Here is a 23,762-nt window from a genome sequence, read left to right on the forward strand (position 1 = left end):
GCTTTGTAGGCTGCAGATAGCCAATACACCAACATGGCCAGCGCAAAAAAATATGATTACAACAACGTTAAATATCGGCTGCTGCCATCGGTTAGGTCAGCTTTATTTGCCGATATAGATATTGACCGAAAACTGCAAATATTGTCCGATAAAGATATCTGTCCGATACCGATGGTGCATCCGGATCCCTATTATTAAGCATTAATAATGTGGGATTATATCCAGCATAGGGCCGCCTGTGAATACATAGAAAAAAGTGTGTGCACACGTGCCCTTGTGTGTTAGCATTCCATTAAGAAAGATATCATTACAGTGCAGTCTCTGACACTGTATATCATTAAGCTGTAGTGTGTGTGTGTGTGTGTGTGTGTGTGTGTGTGTGTGTGTGTGTGTGTGTGTGTGTGTGTGTGTCTGTGTGTGTGTGTGTGTGTGTGTGTGTGTGTGTGTGTGTGTGTGTGTGTGTGTGTGTGTGTGTGAGTGCGTGCGTGCGTGCGTGCGTGTGTGTGAGAGAGAGAATAGAGACAGTGAGTAGCTACTCTGGGTATTCACACTCAGTGTGTGAAATGTTAATTAGTCAATTAAAGATATCATTACTGGGCATACTGCATAACATTAGTGTGTGTGTGTGTGTGTGTGTGTGTGTGTGTGTGTGTGTGTGTGTGTGTGCGTTTGTGCGTGAGTGCGCGTGTGTGTGCGCACGCGTGCTTGTGTGTAGTGTGTTGGCTTCTCAGTGTGCAGAATGTTAATTTGCATTCAATTATAGATGTCATTACAGCACAATATTGCTATGTAATCTCTCTATCTGTGTGTGTGTGTGTGTGTGTGTGTGTGTGTGTGTGTGTGTGTGTGTGTGTGTGTGTGTGTGCGTGCGTGCGTGCGTGCGTGCGTGCGTGCGTGCGTGCGTGCGTGTATGTGTGTGTGCAAGCTTGCACAAGTGTGAGAGTGCTATATTTGTGTGTGCCAGCAAGTTTGAATGAATGTTTATTTGGGCATGAGAGAGGCACAGAGAGAAACAAATAATGTTTATGCAGTTTGCATGCAAGTGTGAGCCTATATCTATGCATGATGCATGATGTGTGCACACGTGCAACTTAACACAACACAAATAAAGCTGTTGCTCACAAAGATGTATGACCCCTTTTCTTGCTTCTTAGACAATTTAAATTCTATACGAAATTAGACACACCATGAAAAACCATAAATCCCTTGGTGCCGTCATCTCTGCTCAAAATGAATCTATCCTATCTATCACCGCTATGCCGATGCAGATGACACTGTTTTTATCCTTTCCCCCCTCTGCCAGCCAGGTGGAAGAGTGCATCTCTGCATGTCTGGCTGACATCTCACAGTGGATGACAGCCCACCACCTCAAGCTGAACCCAGACAAGACAGAGCTTCTCTTCTTCCCAGTTAAGTCCTGCCCAATGCAGGATCTCACTATTTGCATAGACAACGCCTTGATGACTTCAGTTCCAACTGCTAAGAACCTAGGTGTGGTCCTGGACAGCAAGCTCTCATTTAATACATCAGTCACCCAATCCTGTAGGTTCACACTCAACATTCGTAGGATCAGACCCTTCCTCACCCAGGAGTCAGCCCAGCTCCTCATTCAGACTTCAGTCCTATCAAAACCCGACTACTGTATCTCTCTCCTCACTGGCCTCTCCAACTGATCCAAAATCCCACAGCACGACTGATCTTCAACCAGCCCAAATTCTCAGATGTCTCCCCCGCTTCTCCGCTCCCTCCCGGTTGCAGCCTGCACAGAGTACAAAACCCTGATGCTGGCCTTCAAAGCAGCCAAAGGTGTGGCACCTCCATACCTTCAAAGCTTGATCAAACCCTACAACCCTACCCGTTCACTCAGATCAGCTGACACAGGGAGGCTGACAGAACCCTCGCTAAAAAACCCAGGACAACGATCCACTCGTCCTAGAGTCTTTGCCCTCCTGGCCCCCAAACTGTGGAATAAACTCCCTGTTGTACTTAGAACAGCAAACTCACTCCCAGTCTCTAGCTTCCGCTTTCTTCAGACTTCTTCAGACTCCAACTTAGCCCATAGCACTTAACGTAGCTCAATGATCATACATGTTTTTAGATAGCATTTTTTATCTGTTCTTTCTGGTTCTTATAACGTTTATTTTTTTATTGAATATGTGCTTGATCTACCTATGTTTTTCTTATATTACTATTGCTGTGCATTTGATGTACTGATGTTGATGTATTACCTTGTTTAATGTAAGTCGCTCTGGATTAAGAGCATCTGCTAAATGCCTAAATTGTAAATTGTTACTGTCGGGCAGAAACCTCTTATCTCCATACACTAACTTTACTATTATTATTTTATTTTTATCGCAATTGCCTAAGCTGTAATCATGGGCGCTACTCTCCCTCTGCTAACCTGGGGAGAGGGTAAGTAGCGCTGAACTGAGCTCATGCTTCCTTCAATGCACGAGAAGTGAGCAGACCGCTTCCTATCACCTGACAGGGGGGGAAGTTTCCCCGGTAGGACGTATGGAATGCATGGAAGGAACACGTTAAACCAACCAGTTCCTTTCCCCTCCATCAGGCGCCCTGACTGACCTGGGGAAGTCAGTATAGAGAGACCACAGAAAGGCCCTTTCAACAACCCCACCTTGGGTATAGGCACTGATGACATGGAGGGGAGAACATGCCCAATCCTGAAAAGTAACAGTGTTGGTCATATGAGGTTTCCACCCGACAGAGACGATATAAAAGATATATGATTTTCATTTAAGTTCCCAGGGAGCTTAGTGCAAATTACATTTGTGAATACCCAGTTCAAAGGTAGAAAGTAGAAGCACATACAGTATATAAAAGATGCAAGTGAAAGTTTGGCCTGGACTGTGGACAACATCAAAAATGACATTACCTTTGGCCAAATAGCTCAATATCGATATTGTGACGATCACATCGTATTGTGGTGATCATATATTTGTCTCCACCAGCCGAAGGCTGAGGGAGAGTATGTTTTCCCCTCCGTCCGTCCGTGCGTGCGTCCGTCCGTCCGTCCGTTTGTCCGTTACCAGCTAATCTCCGGCGCCGTTCGCCCGGTCGCTGCCAAACTGTGCACACACACTCCCTCTACACCAATTCAGAACCTCTGCCCCAAATATTTCACATGGGCCTGTTCTAGCGCCACCAGGAGGCCGACTTTTGCAAAACTAACTTTTGCCAGTACTCCTACAGATTTTTTCCAAAAATCACGTAAATCAGTAGACAGTATCTCTACAGTCATGTGATCGACATGGATGTGTCAGATTTTCCATATTCCATCCTGATTGCCTAAAACTGGCTTTCAAAGTTTGCAGGATTGGTCAGTTTTGAATAAAATGCCTGAAATCCTGAACGCAGTGTGCGATTTTGGTGAAATTGTGCATGCACATTCCCAATAGGCAGAGGAATAAATGCCACTTAAGAAAAATCAAATCAGCCTCATGGTGGCGCTATAACAGGCCGATTCATGTTTTCACCTATAACTCCACCGATTAGTGTCAAACTTTGTATGCGCACTCCTTAGACTTAGAGGCCAAGGTAAAACCTTTTCCATGCATTTTTTACATCAGCCTTTTATAGCGCCATCAGGAGGCCGACTTATGTAAAACACATTACATGCCTGACCTGGTGGAGACCTGTGCTCGGAAGAGCACTGCTTCTAGTTTTAGCATTGTGACCATGCAGATTGGCTATTTTCTCTACATTTATGTCTCACTTACTGTATCTCTTATTACGATATTATGATGAATAAAAACAAAAATATCTAAAATCTCATAACTCTCATCGTCATCAATATTATAATTTAAATATTGCCCAGCCCCACTGAAAAGCATGTTTAATTTACAGCTGCAAGATTGTTAGATAAAAGATATGTGTTGGCATGTGCCTCCTCAGTACACTTGTTTCACCTCCCAAACCATTTCCTGTGCCTTTTGCAAATAACTGAAGAGGCATGTGCTCTCTGTTTGCTTGGAAGGGCCCAGCACTCGCCATAAGGAAATTGGTCCACAACTACAAACATTACACCACTGGTTCCCAAACAGTGGGTTGGGCCCCAGTTGTGGGTCGCGGACACATTTTTATGGGTCCCTTAATTTTTGTTTCCTACATTTTGTTTTTAATTGTGACCGTAGGTCGCAGTTAACTATGAAAACCGGCTTGTCTGTACGTTCTTCCGTGACTCCTCAATTTTGTTGACATTGTGACATCATGTTACAACACCTCATCAAAGATCAAACCCTGGATATCCATACATGGAGATGACCTCTACATCTGATTGCCCCTAACAGGGCAACCACACTAATAGAATCCCTTTTATGCCCATAAAAGGGGACAAGGACTGAGAGACAGATACTGACTGACACGCACAGACGCATGTCTGGGGTCTCACAGCACACGGTTGGTTCTACAGAAAGGAGTGAGAGACAGATACTGACACGCACAGACCCATGTCTGGGGTCTCATAGTCATAGCACACGGTTGGTTCTACAGACAGGGGTCTCCATATATGGGCATAGAAGGGATTTTATGTATAAGAAGTAATCGAGTAAGCATGTCGGTTGGTTCTACAGACTCCAACTTTTGCACAAAAATAGCTCAGATTTTTGCCTGTGTTCTTAGCTAACATTTCTTTTGTAGAACCACCAAAAACATTACCAAAAAAGCGAAGATTTTCATGAATAAGAAAAAAAAACAAGGATCTTTCTAAGTAATTTCATTAATAAATAAAAGAAAAATCTAATAAATTCCATAAATTAGAAAACAAAATGTCTAAGAAGTAGTGAAAATAGATGATCTACAAGCTCACAACACAGCTCTGTTTTCACTAGTTTGGGTCCCTGGCCAAAGTAAAAGTACTGTAGGTCTCAAGCTAAAATGTTTGTGAACCACTGCATAACACAGGAAGATCATTTAACAACTCAACGACTCTCAACCTAATGTCCTTGTTATAGCCCAAAATAGCAGATCTACAAGTTTACAACACATCACAATGTGTTGTGAGCTTGCATATCATGCCTGTCACATGGCTTTTTGTGACTTTTCAGAATGTATATATAAACCATTATCATCAACTTCTGTACATTTAACCACAAGAGCCCTAGTTTCCCTATTCTGACAAACATTCTACTTTCAACGAAGAGATTTTGCGTAGGGGGAATAAAAATTCTGAATCCTATTGGATCGATTAGGATTTGGAAGTCTGATTTGAGTCTTGATTTTGGAGCAATGGAATAAACGGATTTGCATAAGCCCCACCGCTCATGGTCAGATCGGCCTAAATGGACAATATTGCGTCTTTTGAAAAAATTGGACCAGCTTTTTGGCGACAAAATACCAACACAAAATGTGAGAAAGCGATTTAGCACAGAATTCTCCTTTAAGTGATTAATGGACTCAGTGGTTGAAATTGACCTATATTGAATATCATTGTGAGCATCTTTTACACGTTGATCCATTTCAAATGCATCAATCAATTTCATCATAGTGAAATTACACAAGGCACAAACAAGTTTTTTTGCATTTGTATTTTTTATTATTATTATCAATCAAACATAATAATTCTACAAACGCAAGATTTGATCACCAATAATCAAAGGGTTGCACACATTTTTGTGAGACCTTTTGTCAGGGGATTCTGCAGGAAACAGACATAGGCTATAATTAAGGGGGGGTAATGATATTAAATAAATGTATCATACACTTTATTCTGAGGTAATGCAGAGTAACTTTGAGAATACAAGTAAAAGCCCATGCCTCCCCTCCCCAAACCCGTGATAAGCGCGCGTGGCGTGCATATTACATACATACTGTGAAACCACGCAAAACGCCACATTTCATTTATACTCACGCACAGCAAGCTCACCCCTATAACTATTTTATGTGACCTGCCCTCAAGGTCCTCATAAACACACACACACACACACACACACACACACACACACACACACATGCACACACTCACGCACATACACTCACGCACACAGACTGTATATTACAGGCACACAGATTTATCAGGGGTGCGGTCAACTGAGCATGAATCACGTCGTCCCTACATCTCCAAAGATACAAGTGAAAACAAAGACACATTAATTATACATCTGAATCTTCTTGTGGCACCACTATCCCCACCCTCCTTTTCTTTCTTTTCTTTTCTTTTTTTTTTTTTTTGCATGTTCTGCTCTTGGCACTAATGCAGCGATTCCCCAACCTGTGGGCCTGGCCCCACTGGGAGGCCGTGAGGATATTGCAAGTGGGCCCCCGAATAATTGGCAAAACACGTAAAAGAGTTTAATGATAATATGAAACATCAGTTTTCACCGTGATAGAAACATACAAAAAAAAGTATAGTTCCATTGATCCCAAGCCGGGAACACATTGGATTGGATTGGTAAAAATAAACATGCTCTGAAAATATGCACGTGGCCCACCGAACTGACCTAGTGGTCACTCAGATGGGTGGGCTGCGATTCATGTGAATACTTTTCAAGTGCCGGGCCGTGATCCAGAAAAGGTTTGGGAACAACTGCAAAAAGAATCACCGGGCCTATCCTGTCCTGTCAACCAGAACCATGTCACAATAATACATTCTCCACCACAATCCCTCTTAGAAATAAGAACAGAACAGAACCACTTTTGTGGAACGAAAAAAATAATAAAACACACATTTGACATTTTTGGTGTTTTTCAGTCTCAAGTTGAATTTGCTCATGTTGGAGTTGTGGAAAAAAAAGAACAAGAGATGGTGGCATATTTTCTTAACCACCTTATATTCTTCCATGTACGACATAGCCTTAATAGCGGATCTACAAAGATCACAATGTGTCGAATTGTGGCGCCTTGTGAGCTTGTAGATCAGCTATTTTCACTATTTTTTAATAAAAAACTAACTATGAAAAAGTTTAGAAAGTTTGCCCCAAACTAGGAAGGCCCAGAGCTTTAATGTGATTAACATACATGTTCAATTAAATTGTTAAATAGAGATATTATCAAACATATGAGACCAGTCTAAATTTCCCAAAATAATAAAACATAATGCTCACCAGCGATAAAAACAAAATTGACCAGAGTGGGGGGATATACAAAAGCAGCCCCCCACCCAAGCAAATCCAACTCTGTCATGTCCCATGGGTTCGTCCATGAAACACACAACAAACCTAATTAAATCATGTAAAAAAATACATGAGCATCGAAGAAGAACATTTCTCCATTCTTGGAAACACTACTTTTTGCAGATTCATGTATTTTATTTTCATCGAAAAGTATACTTTTTGCACTTTTCCTGTTACACTTCGTCCTAAACACCAAAACCTTAACAAAGTGACCTTTAAAATGTACACACACACAAAGTGTGAAAAGTTCTAGCTTTGGTGAACGCCGCTCAACAAGAAAAGATGTGAGCGATGTCTCTTTTTTTTTTGTCTGTGTGTAATAATACTACTACAGGCTCAAAAAGTTTGAGATGAACATTTTAATGATCGCAACTTGGGTCTTAAAATTGTCTGATAACGTGCCCTCGCTGAAGACACTTCAAACATCCCCTTACTGGCTCCTAGAAGACACATCAAACGTCCCCTTATTGGCTCCTATATTCCCAAGTTGAATCAAAATGAGGTTTCAGCATTCCTATGAAGACATTGATAAAAAGGTTTACACGTAACAGGCACGCAAATAAAAAACAAAAAACAGACGCATGTTACAGTTAACACGCCGCGATGTCACTATGATATCATCATCAACACTTGCTTTTTGACATTTTCATGCGTTTTTCTTCTTTTCTCTTTGATTGCATCAGCTTTTTTTCTCTCAGTTAGGAATACAAAGGATTCTTTTTAACTTTTTTCTTTTTTTTTAGAATTCCGCTAGAAAGTTGAATAATCAAAATCCAGGAGTAGTATACATTAAGATTCACATTGCAATGTAAAAAAGTAAAAACATCAACAAAGGATATGACCAATAATTAAAATATTTATAACGAAATATTAAAGGACGCCACACTTTAATGGTTGTGAACCGTAAACACATGAACACATGGAGTAAAACCAGAATATTTCCCTCCAGAAATGTCATACTTCCATCATATAATCCCCCATGAATGCAGTTCAGAGGACCTCCTTGAATACTGTAAAGCAGAGGCCAATTGTCTTTAAGTCATACTGTGTAGCGCGTTTACAACTAAATAAAAGACATTTGTCATAATTATAATCTTTCACTGGTATATCTTTCACAATAACCATTCCACATAAACATGTTTTTTTCTTTTTTTCTCCAAACATGAATAAATAACACTTTTATTCACTAGTGTCAGCCCCCGACACTGCACCAGCAAAACGATGTAGGCACCGAAAATGCATTTATTCACGTATTATTCCGTTTAATAAATACCATTTCCGACATCTTGTTGTCACGTTCCAAAATGTCGCCCGGGCTCTAGGTAGGCCTAATGACCGGAACGTTGCCAGAGACATGGCCATTTGCCAAGAGGACTTATTAAAATGAATGTTACACAGTGTGACTTTTCATCCACAAAGGAGGATTATATCTACCTTATAATAGCCATACTCTCATACCAATTAAGATAACTTAAAAAAGCAATGATCGGTGTATACAGTATAACATATTATGACGGACACCAAAAATGGCAAAACAAAATAGAGCTCATGGCAGCGTGACTTCTTTTTTACATTGACATAGTTCAGATCTCACAAAGAGCACAAAGTTTTCTTACTTTTTTTCCCCTTTTTCTTACCCATATTTAAATATTTATATAAAAAGTCAGGTGCATTTAGCAACATAGTTTATGCACACCAGTGTCTCCCCATATCAACACATAAGTGGGAGGAGAAGAGGGAGGGAAAAAAATACATTTGAAAAAGCAGACACTGTACAGGCGACATATACACACACATAATATATTTTTTATTACTATTATAGCCCTTGTTGTGAAGTGTCACATAACAGAGTAACCCTCCCCCATGCCCCAATACCCCATCCCCTTAACTGTGAAGAGACAGACTTAGGTAATACTGTATGTATGTGGCAATCGGTGAAGACTCCAAGATATATGGCAGCTTTTGTTGTTCAGGTTATACTGCGAAAACTGCTGGCTAGCAACCAGACAGCTTATTGTTCAGGGAAAAAAAGGAAGTAAAAAATGAAACAAATTGAAACCTACGAATATTACGTGAAATTAAAGCGGATGAAGAAGGGTGTGCACACTGGCTGATACGTTTCAGTCATTGTTGTGACAGACTGGCTCTTCTATATAGCCTATAGGCTATATATTCTAGCTATGGAATGACAAATCTTTTTGCATTGTGGAATAAAACTTAAAATTCTGGTGTGTGTGTGTGTGCATGTGCGTGTGTGTGACAATGAATGGCCCATCACACAGACCATTAGAAGAATTTGAAAAAAGTAAAATGGAGGGAAGTCAGTGATTGATTCTAACGTGAATTTCCCACGGATTCCATTGGGACTGTAAGGTGAGATACTGGTGACACTGGATCTCCTTAACCTCAGCATCCATATTGCGGAGAAAGCTTTCGCAGGAAAATAGCAGACTGACAAGCTGTTGTTAGCTCTTCATCCATATGGGGTGGTTAGTGAGTCCAATATTAATTTAAGGGGCAGACGACAGGCACCTCAAATATCCCCCATCAGGTCAGCGGTTCCCAACCGCTGGGCCGCTGAGGATATTGCTAGTGCGCCCCCATATTATTGGCACTAAAACACTATGTTTTTATTGATAATAAATCATTAATATATAAATGTATGTATATAAAGATGTCATGGTATTTTCTATTAAACCTTGAATGGTTGTTAAGTGATCAGATGGGAGGGCCGCGCCAACCCTTTCGGCCCCCCGGATCGATCCAGAAAAGGGTTGGGAACCGCTGTGCTGCGCTGGGTGTTTGCTTGTTTAGCAGCCTGCACGCAGGCTGGTCCAAACGGAGGGCCTTATTATTAATTAAGCAACACTATTTCTCTCAGGAGTATACAGTCCTTACAGGGCATTAATAACATTACTAACGAGAATATAACAGGTTAATTTTCATACAAAAGCAACCATTTTCAACAACGTTTGGTGGTAGATATTAACGTAGGGTTCATTTCGATATACCGGTATAAAAAAAGGACAAACCAAAGCCATCCGTCTCGTTACCTCTGTTCTCTATGTCCAAAAAAAAAAAACACGCTGGACTCAAAGACAGCGTTGCGTCTGTCAGAGCATCAGAGCACTCACAAGATGGCAGAAATCACTTCAAGAGAGACCGTTTTACGTAATATCCAACAAATTCAGGATTCAACAATAAAAATCAAGTCCAACATACCCCGACTACCCCCAGAACCTGTTAAACCTTTTCTCTTCCTTTTTGAAATATGTTTTTCTTTTTGCTCGTTATTAGGGGTATCCAAATCTCCCCCTTATACTAATATGGCTGAGTATTCTCTTTTTTCTGATACACAAAGTTACAAGGATGAAAAAATCAATTGTCTAAGCTTATTAGGAGATAAGGTCAATTAGCTTTTGCCCTCCGTTGGGGTTCTTTACTGTGTGTGCATGTGCATGAATGTGTATGTGTGTGTGTGTGTGTGTGTGTGTGTGTGTGTGTGTGTGTGTGTGTGTGTGTGTGTGTGTGTGTGTGCGAGCAAGCGCGTGCGGGCGTGTGGGGGAGGTGGTTGTCGTGCATCTCGTGTTTCTCAGACCGTCAGTCTGACAGAGTCCTCAGGGTGTTCATTTCCTTTTCACTTAATGTCACCTTCTCGCCAGAGACAGACCGGCACGTCGCTCTGGCCAATTAGATCAGCCTTTATTTTTGACTTGTTTCGACAACGTCGGTATCGGCAATTAGGCGGGGCGATGTGTGACGTGCCGATTCTTTTTTTTTAACCCCTCTCGACCTTGGCGTCCCTGTTTTGGCCTCGTCGTCGATATCAGCGAAAATGTTCCAACAATATCAGCCGGTCTACAAGATCTCGTAGATCTGCTATATTGTTTTTAGTTTTTTTAGTTTTTATTTTCGATTTTCAAATGATTAGAATTGATATAGCACTTTTCTTTTTGTTGACTTGGGTCAATCGCTGGTGTAGGACTCGAGGGTTGGTCGACATCGGTCCAGGATCTCCTCAACCTTCTGCTTAGTCATCCTTTCAAAACGCTGCTTCTTCTTCTTCTTTTTCTACCTCTTCGTCTTTCTCTCTCTCTCTCTCTCTCTCTGCTCACACCGTCACCTCATTCTTGCTCCCAGTCCGCAGTCCCTGCCCCCCTCCCCCTCCTCCTCCTCCTCCTCCTCCGGGGATGAAGTGCAGCTGCTCGATGGTGTTCTGCCGCTTGGTGGCGAAGGCCATCCGCCGGGCGTTAGGATGCCCTCCCCCTGCTCCCCCCATGTGCCCCCTGCCGCCGTGGGGGTCCCAGCCCCTGGCGGGCGGGGTGCTCTGCTCGTGCTCGTGGCCCGAGGTGGGGTGAGAGTTCATCTTGATCATGTGGTGGCGGTCCAGCGAGGGAGTGGTGGCGCAGATGTTCTGCTGCGACTGGGCCTTGTAGGGAGACAGATAGATAGATGGATAGAGGGATGGATGGATGGATGGATGGATAAATGGATGGATAGATACAATTTAGGCCTTTAGCAGACATTCTTTATCCAGAGCGATTAACAGTAAGCAAGGTAAACACATGCATCAAATCGTTGCTGTCGGGCAGAAATCTCTTATTTACATATTTTAGCATTTTTAGTTTTTTTTCCTAAATGAATGTCCTACTTGATCATACTACAGCATCACACAAGAGCATCAAAAGTAGCAGATCTGCAAGCTCATAACGTGTAGGCAAAGTGACTCGTTTTGAGCTTGTAAATCTGCTACTTTTGCTTCTTTTTTTTTCTTCTGAAAAGTAACCGTTTTGGACACAATGCATAGAGACAGTGCAGTGCCTCAGTAAACTAGGATCATAGCTAAACCAAGAAAAAAAAATGTATAGTAATAATAACACTGAAACTATAGGATGCCATGCAGTGCCAGGTAAACAAATGAACCATCTGTCTAAATAACAGGCTATCTAGATTACTTTTTAACCGTTGCATAAGACTGCATGGTCATTAAGGCTAAGCCACTTCTTCGCTTCTCCGTTTCTTCTTATAGATATTCACCAGAAGCAGCACAACAGCAGGGGGGGGGGGGGGGGGGGAGAGCAGTTCCGGCAAGAATTTCAAAGCACTTTCAGCCCTGTCCAGGATCTCGGAGGCTGGGGTGCATCTGCACACACAACGGGCAGAACTGCGCCACAGAACCAAGCACACAACGCCTCGCAGCGCGAGGCGTTCGTGGTGCGCTTGTAGATTGGCTGTTTTCGCTAGTTTAAATCATTTCTCAAATGATACATACAAAACAAACGGTTTTGGACACCGAACAATGACAATAAGCAACACACACACACACACACGCGCACACACACACACACACACACACACACACACACACACACACACACACACACACACACACACACACACACACACCTTATGGTTGTGGCTCAGACGACCCATGGTGGGAACACCACCTCCTCCTCCTCCTCCTCCTCCTCCTCCTCCGCTCACTCTCCTGTCTCCCATCAGGAGGCCCATGGCCATCAGCCGCTCCTCCAGGCGGTCAGGGGACACCAGCAGCCTCTCCTGAGACCTGTCACAAGGATGTACCAGGACATTAGGGCTGGGCTGGTAGACCAACATTCTAATTTTGAATATTGGAATCTGAGGAATAAATGTATATTCCAAAATCCAATATAAAAATGTATTCAAATTATTTAAAAAAAGGAAAAAAGATACACATATATTTTTTCTATGTTTATTTGACAGGAACAATGTAAAAAAAACTACGTTATAAAAACGAATTTTCCCCATTGAAAATGACTTAAAAACAGGATACCAAATAGTTTTTTGTATTGTCTCTGTCAAATAAACATAAAAACATAAAAATATATTCAAATTTAATTTCTGAGAATGAGCACTGTGAAAAACCTGGGTCAGGGTGCTCCATAATACACAGTAAAACACAATACATAAATAACAATAAGCCTATACAAACAGCCCTAAAGGCATTTCTAAAAGAAGGTTAAAAGCAGTTACAAGGCCGTAATACCACAGTTGATGTTCATAATGAGTTGATGTTCATTATTTAGCATTTAGTCTTTTAGTCTGCGGTAGGAAACTGTCTGCTTGTCTGCTAGATTTGTAAAAGTAAAAGTAGCAATACCGCAAAATAGACATTCCTGTATTTGAATTCCTGTGAGTGAAAGTACAAAAGTATTAGCGATTTAAAAAATAATATACAACATGCCCACGCATTGTAAAAGTGTAGATTTATGTTTTCATAATCAAAGTATGATTTTTGAGAGATGTAGTGGAGTAGAAGTATATGTTGTACATTAAAATTATACTCAAGTACAGTAGCCTACTTGAGTAAATGTACTCAGTTACTCGGGACCAAATGTCAGTGTCAGGGAGGAGACTGAAGGTAAGTCACTTCAGATGAATAATTGAACAGTGAAAGTGATCTGATGTCTCCTCTCCTCTCCCCTCCCCATCTCTCCTCTCCTCTCCTCTCACACAATTTTCAAATGTGTCTGTGAAATGGAAATGTGAAGAAACTACAGTGGATGCCCCCCTCCCACCACCCCACTTTTGTTTCGTCTTTGCCGTTGCATAGATATGTCCTATACGACGTGTACATAGCCTGCTGCTTAGCAGAAATGGAAATTCTATTATATATTTTACAAATATTATATCAAATATATATAAATATATATACAAATAAACGTAAATGGCGAACAGATGACAGCTTCTGTTCGTGGCTTTCAAGAGGCATGGTTACAGACCCTTTGTAGCATTCTAATATTGTGGAATAGTCAGGAACTCCCCATTTGATCTCCTCTGCTCTCCCCTCCCCTCATTTCCTTGCACCCCCTGGGGTCGTATGGGACACACATGCCAAATTTAAGGCAGTCCGGTTGGACAGTGTCCGAGTAATGCCCGTGACACAGACAGACACAGGTTACGTGAATTATTAGACTATTCGCAGCACAACGCGTTGTGAGCTTGGAGGTCGGCTATTTTCGGTGCTTGACACCACACTGAACTAAGCATAATCATCAACACTGGAGATGGGGTGTAACGGCATGGTTTTCTATACAGAGAGGGCGATTCTTTCCACATAAGATGCTGCATTAAAGATCAGGAGAATTTACTTTGGCAACTCTCTTGAATGCTGCCTTCAGGTATGGCATGGAAAGGGGGCATTTGCATTTCTTTCACCATAGTAAAAACTGCATTCATGGTCTGGAGAGGGCACTTTTTACAGACGGATAAAAGGGCAGGGGCTGAGGCCCCCTTTGATGTCTACTGTATGTGTGTTTATGTGTGCCTGTCTCCTATGGTATCACATGGAATTGTGAACACAATTGTATCTAAGGATAACAAAGTATTAAAATGTATTAATTCCCAATAAATAATGGACCTTGATATGAAAAGGGTTGAAAAGCCCTCCTCACCTGCGTAGCGTCTGCTGGGTCTTACTGCTGCTCATGGAGGGCTTGTAGTACTGCTGCTGCTGCTGCTGGCTCTTGGCCAGCCGGGACAGCGTGTTCCCCTCCCCGAAGGCCAGCAGCTCGTCCTGGGAGCGCACGCGGCGCGGCGGCCGGTCGAAGGCGGCTCCCCCGTACGACGGCTGCTGGGGGGGCAGCGGGTAGGGGTTGGGCGTGGACGAGGGGATGTGGAGGCGCGGCCGCGAGCCGTGCAGGGGCAGCGTGCCGCGGGCGCCCAGCGTGTAGTCGCCTCCTCCTCCTCCGTACTGCAGGTGGTGCTGTGAGGAGTGGAACGACGGAGGGGCGTTGGTGTTGCCCCCCCGTCGCTTATTGGAGTTGGAGGAGCTGTAGTAGCCGCTGTAGTCGTCCAGCTCTTTCTCTGGTGGGAGAGAGAGAGAGAGAGAGAGAGAGAGAGACGGGGAGGGAGAATCAGTTTTATTGTCACGTTACAGGCGTACAGGTGTAAAAAAGCGGGTGAAACACATTTTGTGCAAGAAGGCTCCATTATTCATCACAGTTTTCAGGAAAGAAAAAATCACACCCGTGTGAAGTGAGCGGTGGTTGTGGAGGCTGCGCAACAGCATTACTGGGTGGGTGCAGCGGGGGTTGCAGTACTTATGGGTCAAATAAATGCATTTCAAGTAGGGATGGTCCGATCAGGTTTTTTGGAACCGATCACCGAGCACCGATCACAAAAGTTTGATCACCCGATACCGATCAATCACCGATCCGATCAAGTTATTATTTATATTTTCTAAATGTTAAAGGAGCTATAGTCAACTTTTTCTTGAAAAACGGATGCTAAAATAAAAATAATGTTTCGAAAATATTTTATAAAAAAATAAGCTTCATATATGTGTTTCAATTAAAAAATGACCACAAAAAGCAGAAAAATAATGATAAAATAATCATTTTGGCCCTTTGTTTACATTTACGGGCCCTGTAAATGTAAACAAAGGACCAAAATGATTATTTTATCATTATTTTTCCGCTTTTTGTGGTCATTTTTTAATTGAAACACATATATGAAGCTTATTTTTTTATAAAATATTTTTGAAACATTATTTTTATTTTAGCATCCGTTTTTCAAGAAAAAGTTGACTATAGCTCCTTTAATGTTTTAACTTTAATTCATTCATTCACTCATGAATTCATTTATATATTTGCCTTATAGTTATTTACCAGCATTACTATGTATTTATTATCATAGCAGTAACTAATTATTCCTTCAGCACTGTGGAAATCAATACCCCAAAATGGCCTCAAGTGGGCATACTGAACGGCTGGTTGATCGGATGCACCGATCGGATCGGATCGGTGAATTTACCTTTTGATCTAAACCACAGATTATCGCCGATCACGCTTTGATCGGCCCGATCCGATCCATTGCCGATTGATCGGTAACATCTCTAATTTCAAGATTGCTCAACAGAGGCACTTGAAGGTAGGTCAGCCAGATGTTGGAAGTAAATGGTGCTGGTATAGCAGTGGGGCCAAAAGCAAGGTGAGTGTGATACAGAGACAGTAAGGTTATGGCAAACAATTGTTCTTTCATTAATATTTCAACTTAAAAGAGACTTCAGCACACAAAATAAATGCAATGATATTTATTACAAAAGGTTTACAAGTGAATATAATTAAGTAGGCCTACTTTTTTTTACTCTTGTAACATTTTGACTGAGTTTACTGTGGATTGGAGTGTGACCAGGAGTACTCTGTACTCTTACTCAAGTACTTGGGTCGAGTAGCCTACTGTCCATCTCTGGCTGAAGCCTGATTTATACTCCGCCCCCGGAGATCTACAAGCTCACAATGTTGGCATTTGCAACGCGATGTGAGCTTGTATGTCAGTTGTTCTCAGACGTTCCCTGAACACGGTGCAGGCAGAGGTGGGACGTTCGCGAACGAATCGAATCTTTTGAACGGTTCTTTGAAGTGAACGATGGGAATCCGGTTCGCGCAGTAGAGAGTGCGAAGTAGAGAGCGCATAGTGAGACAGATCCTTGGCTCGGTCTCACTTCAAAGAGCCATAAATCCCTCTAGTTGCAGGGTGAAGTGTCTCGCTTTACGCTGTCGCTTCTCAACACAGAGGAGGTTCGTTGAAATGAAGTGAAAGCAGCGCTGTGCAGAACAACATGTTTGGGGATCTGTTGTGGGAATTATTTTCCTCACAAACTTTATTTAGCAGTCAAATTTCGCCGGGATGGTAACGTGTAGCGTTTGTTGCACGCTACGTCACTACTGGAGTCTAAAAATAGCTACGCTACGCTACAGCTACGCTGGTTCAAAAGGAGCTGCGCTACCGTGACGCTACTGACAAATGTAGTTAAGCTATGTAGCGTCGCTACTGCCCATCACTGCCCGTGTGTGTGTGTGTGTGTGTGTGTGTGTGTGTGTGTGTGTGTGTGTGTGTGTGTGTGTGTGTGTGTGTGTGTGTGTGTGTGTGTGCGCGTGTGTGTGTGTGTGTGTGAGAGAGAGAGAGAGAGAGTGTGTTGTCTGCGTGCCCTGCTCAATAGCGCCCCTCCTTTAACGTGTGTGTGTGTGTGTGGTCTGTGTGTGTGGTCAGGAGAGGTATGGCAGGCGAGTCAGGCGACAGACATACACGGCCGGCCAGCCAGCCAGCCAGCCAGTAACATCTTGAAAGCGAATCACAGGAGCGGCGGGACCACCGCTCAAAAAAGGGACAGACAGACAGATACAGACAGAGAGAGAGAGAGAGAGAGAGAGAGAGAGTGTGTGTGTGTGTGTGTGTGTGTGTGTGTGTGTGTGTGTGTGTGTGTGTGTGTGTGTGTGTGTGTGCGCACGCGCACCCAGCGCGTGCATGCATGCGTGCGTGTGCGATGTGTGAGACAGAGAGAAGGGGTCAGACAAAAAGGCAGAGTGACAGGGTGCCACAGAACAGAATGATAAGATAAGGGAGGAGGTGAAAGAGACAGATAGGGTGACAGAGAAAGATGAAGTGAGAGAGAGAGAGAAAGAGGGAGGGAAGGGAGGGAGGGAGAGAAGACAGACTGTGGACAGACTGTGCACCCACTGAACCCAAAAGGAGGTCGAAACTGAGCTACACTTCCTAACCACTTGCCCACTGTACCAAGACATCAGAGACACATACTGTACTGTACAGATTACAATCACCCAGGGAGAGTTTGAAAACATGACTAATGACAAATAACAAAACAAAAGAACTCCCATATCTGTTGGGTGATTGAAGTACAACAATGTGCAAACACAGCATATCTAATGGAATTCAAGACTACAAATCATTGTGTATTCCTGCACTATTGTTTTGTTTTGCTTTGTAAACGTATGTTTTCTCATGCCATTTCCTTTGAACTGAATTGAAATTGAGAGCCGTTTTTAAGTAGCATTCATTAATGGTGAAAAGAAACAGTGTTTTTCTCACCCTCTGTTCTCTGGACAGAGCACGGTAAAATCCTGGGTGTTTGTTTAGCTCAGAGAGTACACAAATGGACCCCAATTACTGGTCCAATCGGGTCCGCTCTCTGAGTTAAATTAACACTCGTAATTGTTACCGTATTGTTACCGTGTGGATGCTTCGGTCTTCAAAGGCATTTCCCCTGAAACCAGCTACCCGAGAGCCAATTTAAACACTGACCTTTAGCCACAGCTCTCACTCTCCTCTCTCTCTCTCTCTCTCTCTCTCTCTCTCTCTCTCTCCTCTCTCTCTCTCTCTCTCTCTCTCTCTCTCTCTCCCCTCCCTCTCAGGTTTTCTTTATTCTTCTCCCTCTACGTGATTACTATTTCTTTTTTTTTTCTTCAATTCAGTCATAGCTTTATCGACATGAACGTTCCCAGAACCGTGTTGCCGAACCCATCAAAGCAATAATGTACAGTGTACTGTATGTGTCCTCTATGCTTCTCTCCTGATGTGTTGTGTAATGCAGGGGTTCCCAAACCTTTTTGTCTCAGGGCACCCTATAAATATTTTTTTAATCCGAGGCACCCCTACATTATAATTTTCACTCCCGGCACCTTATATTTATAGCATATCGTCGTTGTCGGGTGGAAACCTTGTACGTCCAAAACCGTTCGTTTTGTATTTATCATCTATAAAATGTACTAAACTAGTGAAAACAGCCGATCTACAAGCACACAACGCCTCGCATACAGTCTTGTATGATGAAGCAGGGCTTTGCTTTGCCAAAAGATGTACACATTTGAAACTTGGCGATACAAGGTTTCTGCCCGACAGTGACGATATTTTAGTGATTATGTTGCGAGGAAAACCTTGAGATAATAGCCATTTTGGTTTGAACTGACTGAAAATAACTTTGTACTTCAAGTTTAAAATTATTTTAAGAGTCCAAATAAATTCCATATATCATCAAATTATCTTATCCGGCACCCCTGGACTGCCGTCATGGAACCCCAGGGTGCCCCGTCACCCACTTTGAAACCCCTGGTGTAATGTATGGTGGGGGAGGATGGATGATGGAGACCTAACTCTCTCTTTTTAAGGACTAGTTGAACATCTGTTTTGGGGTTAATGTCAGTACTAACCACTTGAACCCTAGCGTCCATATTTTGAGAACTTTAGCCGAAAATAGCCGCTCACAACGCCTCAAAGGCGTGAGGCGTTTGTGAGCTTGTAGATCGGCTATTTTCGGTAAAGAGGTTTGGTGTAGAGGGGAAAAAGAGCAGACTAAGTAAGGAATCTATGAAAAGGTAGTAAGGGTCCCTGCTTCATCTTTCTCTCAACTAAGGGGTCCTTGGCCTGAAAAACATGAAGACCCCCAAAATTCTCTCTATCTCTCCTCTCACTGTCTGGGACTCCCTTTTTTGCAGGTCTTTCAGTCCGAGTGTATCAAAAAAGCACCTTGGTTAAGGCAGCAGAAGCTTGTGATTGGCTGCGCGGAGGTGCCAAAAGTCTGACTACTTTGGTTCGATCTCCCGTTGGTCCCACCACCTAAACCTAACCTTAACCTTAGACGTTATTTCAACGTAAATATTCAGACGATCTATATCAGTGGTTCTCAAAGTGGGTTCCAGGGACTCTGTGGGTTCCTTTAGGGGGGGGTCCTAAATTGACCCAAACAAGTCTAAGCTTAAGGACGTCCTAAAAAACAATCACGTTTAGCCAATTTCAGCCTAGCGTTTAGACTGATCAACAAAGTACATCTCTCTCTGTCTTCTCTCCCTCCCTTAATTTTGCAAGACAATATTAAACAGAAACAATTGCTGTCACAGTGATACCCAACTCTCTCACTCTCCCTTTCTCTGTCTTCCCTCGCCCCCCCCTTCCACCTCTCTCTCTCTCTCTTCTCTCTCTCTCTCTCTCTCTCTCTGTAGTGTTTACTCTCTCCCTCCCGTGCAGCTTATATTATCTTCACTGCACTCTCCCTGGCCAAAGATTGCAGACAAAGAGGCCTTTATCCGTGCCCGTCCGTGGCACTGTGTGTGTGTGTGTGTGTGTGTGTGTGTGTTGTGTGTGTGTGTGTGTGTGTGTGTGTGTGTGTGTGTGTGTGTGTGTGTGTGTGTGTGTGTGGAGAGAAAGAGACCACATCAAAAGAGACAGGTCTCCTCACATGAAACATTCTGCTCTGAAAAGCAGAGGCATTATGTACAAAATGATTAGTACCACAGAATTACAACAAATGATGTCCTCCTTCTTGGAAGCTATTAAGTGATTGAAGCATAAACAAAAGTATGCTAAATGATAGGACCGCAGGAAATTAACTCTCCATGTCTGGGCGTATGATTATTCCTTGAGTTTTTGCCAATGGTGATTTTTCTTTCTTTTTCTTCTGCTAGTACCGTTTTTCATTTGCTTTCACAGTCGTCAAGAAACATTCTGGGGATATATCATAGAATTGCAGGGCTATAGAGAAGTGGTTCTCACCCCCCCCCCCCCCCCCCCCCCCCCCCAAAAAAAGAAGAAAAAAAAAAAAAAAAGAAATTGGGGACCACTGCTATAGAGACAGACATGAGACAGCAAATGCTATTATTAAAGCTGGAATCCAGGATTTCCCGGATTTAACTGATTTGTCTCCTCCCTCTGGCGGCAAAAGGTATTGCAATGCATTTTCTGTTTCCCTCAAACTACAGAAATAGTGCAGCAGGAGTGGGATTTAAGTGGTTAAGATGTTGAACTTTGATTCAAATGAGTTGAAAAATGAAAATGGCCCGCGGCGCCTCTGAACTCAATGTATGGCCCTGCAAGGCTGGCACTGGACAACCTCCAACAGCTGGAAGACATTAGTGGTGCTGGAAGAAGTATTCAGACAGATTAAAAGTAAAAAGTAGCAATACCACAATAAAAAAGTAAAAGTCTTGCATAAAAAGTCTTAAAGTATGCTACTGACTGAAAGGCTTGTAGATCAGCTATTTGTAGATCAGATATTTTTGCACAGTATCATTGTACAATGAAGTATAGGCTATAATGCAGAGCTAATCATTTTAATCATTTATTCAAAAAAACAATTTGTTGATATAATATATTAAATAAAACTGCTTCTCATGCAATTATTCGACTGACTGACTGACTGACTGACTGACTGACTGACTGACTGACTGATTGATTAATTGATCGATTGATCGAATACTTTATTAGCAGTTTGCCAAAAAAAAGAGCAACGGCAAGTAGAGTTCAATACAAAGTCTTCTAAGATGATTTTAAACCCAAGAATGACTTGTTTCCATTGGGGTCCTTTGTACTCAATTAATGGATTAACCCTCATGAGCAAGATGAGGTGGGTTATTGGTTGTAAATATGGTTTAAATCTCTATGGCCTGCATGTGCTCCACAGGGCTTTGACATCAAGTCAAGTGTTGCTTGACTTGATGTCATGCAATTTGTTCCAAAAGCTTTATACCCTGTATAACGAGTAATGACACAATATGACATAGCTCTGTTAACACAATGCTGAACCCCCTCCAACTACTGTATATGTTCCCCATTTTCAACAGTTTTTATTATATTTTGACACTTGCTCTGGCAATGTAAACATATGTTTTCTCATGCCAATAAAGCTCCTTTGAATTGAATTGAATTTCTACAAGCATATCAACAAATCTGATAATTTCTGTACTGTCAAGCAACTATTATAAGTATAAGTAAGGCATAATTCTAACCCTGAACCTAACCTCTAAATGTTTAATCCTTACCCTAAACCAGTGGTGTCTAAACCTTTTTCAAAGGGGGCCACATTAGAAAATATTCAAACACCCAGCGGCCGACTATACATCTCCTGACATAATGGACACCCCTGCCCTAAACCTAACCTCTAAATGTTAAATCCTTACCCTAAACCTAACCTTTAAATGTTTAATTCTTACCCAACCATTAAAAAAAAATAACATTTATCTTGTGAAGACCAGGAAAAATTGTCCTCACAACGTCTATTTATCAAATTCTTCTATACGCGCGGGGACATTTTGGCTACACGAGTAATACACACACACATGTACACACGTAACACACACACGCGCGCGCGCACACACACACACACACACACACACACACACACACACACACACACACACACACACACACACACACACACACACACACACACGTACACAGGCTTGCACGTGCATATGATCTCCCACGTAGAGACTATCCATCACCCAGCCCTCTGCATGCTCCATCTGAGCCCACTCCCCTCCCCACACACACACACTGCCCTCAGAGAGAGAGAGAGAGAGACAGAGAGAGAGAGAGAGAGAGAGAGAGAGAGAGAGAGAGAGAGAGAGACAGAGAGACAGAGAGAGAGAGAGAGAGAGAGAGAGAGCAGGGAAGGAAGGAACAGAGTGGAAGGTAGTGGGGGGGAGAAAAAAGAGGGGAGACACAAGAAGAAAAATGGGAAAAAAAAGAGAGAGAAGCTAGGGAGGAATAAACTAGGCATACTGGGGATGGGCGGTTTGACTTCAAATCAATACCACCATTATTTAAAACTTTTGCCTCGTTTACGATCAATAGATTTGAAAAAGGAACAGCGAAAATAGCTATCAACAAACGTTGTAGATTGTTGTTTTCACTATTCTTGTACGACACCATTGCACAGCAAAGAATAATATAGGGCTTGCGGGGATAATCAGACTAATCTAATTAATAAAAAAAAAAAAAAAAAAAAACATCTTCATGTTTATTCATAAAAAAGACGAAAAAAGACGGAGAAATATATATATAAACCTGCTTCTCAATTATTCGATTAACCTACGTGATATTCTTTCGGTGAATTGCCCAGCCCTAAAGACAACATCTGGGGAGAGAAAGAGAGAGAGAGAGAGAGAGAGAGATAGAGAGAGAGAGAGAGAGAGAGAGAGAGAGGTCGTTCTTTCTCTCTCTGTCACAGGCCCGCACAGACCTCAGTGCCCCTCCCCCTTCATATCTCTCTCTCTTTCTCTCTCTCTCCATCTCTCTCTCTCTCCGTTTACATCCTCTGTCAAGGCTCCCGTCTATACTGTCTTCTTCCAGCGGTACTGTTCTGTTCATGTACATTATTGCTCACATATACCTAACCAATCGGAAAACATGAACAATGCATTGCGTGTCTGAATTCAACACTGATGTGTGTCAATCAGGGGTTGCCTGAATGCATGCATGCAACGACATGGTGTGTGTACAATGTGCATGCGCGCAAACGTGCCTGAATGGGCGTGCACGTGCACATTCACTGAAGGGTCCCGGGCTTTGAAAGTCAAAAACCCTTGCTAAAAACCCCAAGACAAAAATCCACCTTTCCTAGACAATTCGTCCTTCTGGCCCCCAAACTGTGGAATAAACTCCCTGTCGCACTTAGAACAGCAGACTCACTCCCTAGCTTCCGCTGTGGTCTGAAGACCACTTCAGACTCCACCTTAGCTCATTCATAGCACTACGGCACTTGCCTACACTCAATGACCATACAAGTAAGTTAGATAGCATTATTTTTACTGAATAGGTGCTTGGTCTACCTACGTTCTTTTTTTTTAGATTACTATTTCATTTAGCATTTGATGTATTGATGTATTACCTTGCTTATTCTAAGTCGCTCTGGATTAAGAGCGTCTGCTAAATGCCTAAATTGTAAATTGTACGGTCATCCAAATATGCCATCTTTACCTCTGTCTCTCTTCCTTCCTCTTTCACCGTCTATAGAGCATCGCAGTTGAAGCCCCACCTCGTCCTCACTCTGGTGTCGGAAGCGTTTTCCTCATTCATTTCTTC

The 23,762-nt window shown here is 42.5% G+C and overlaps 1 protein-coding gene across 1 annotated transcript in view; it reads right to left on the minus strand.

Annotated features, from left to right (window-relative positions):
- Window positions 1–11,238: 11,238 nt before the first annotated feature.
- The window catches only part of LOC308293039 (protein shisa-6-like), a gene marked incomplete at both ends in the record, with an annotated part of 32,343 nt that continues 19,819 nt past the window's right edge, over window positions 11,239–23,762 (minus strand). The window contains 3 exons of the mRNA XM_080735469.1: window positions 11,239–11,556; window positions 12,534–12,693; window positions 14,561–14,972. Of these exons, the coding sequence (XP_080591595.1) occupies window positions 11,239–11,556; window positions 12,534–12,693; window positions 14,561–14,972 (890 nt within the window). The remainder of the gene's footprint in view (window positions 11,557–12,533; window positions 12,694–14,560; window positions 14,973–23,762) is intronic.

The sequence above is a fragment of the Nannobrachium achirus genome, assembly GCF_963921795.1.
Source record: "Nannobrachium achirus genome assembly, chromosome: 10".
Lineage (NCBI taxonomy): Eukaryota > Metazoa > Chordata > Actinopteri > Myctophiformes > Myctophidae > Nannobrachium > Nannobrachium achirus.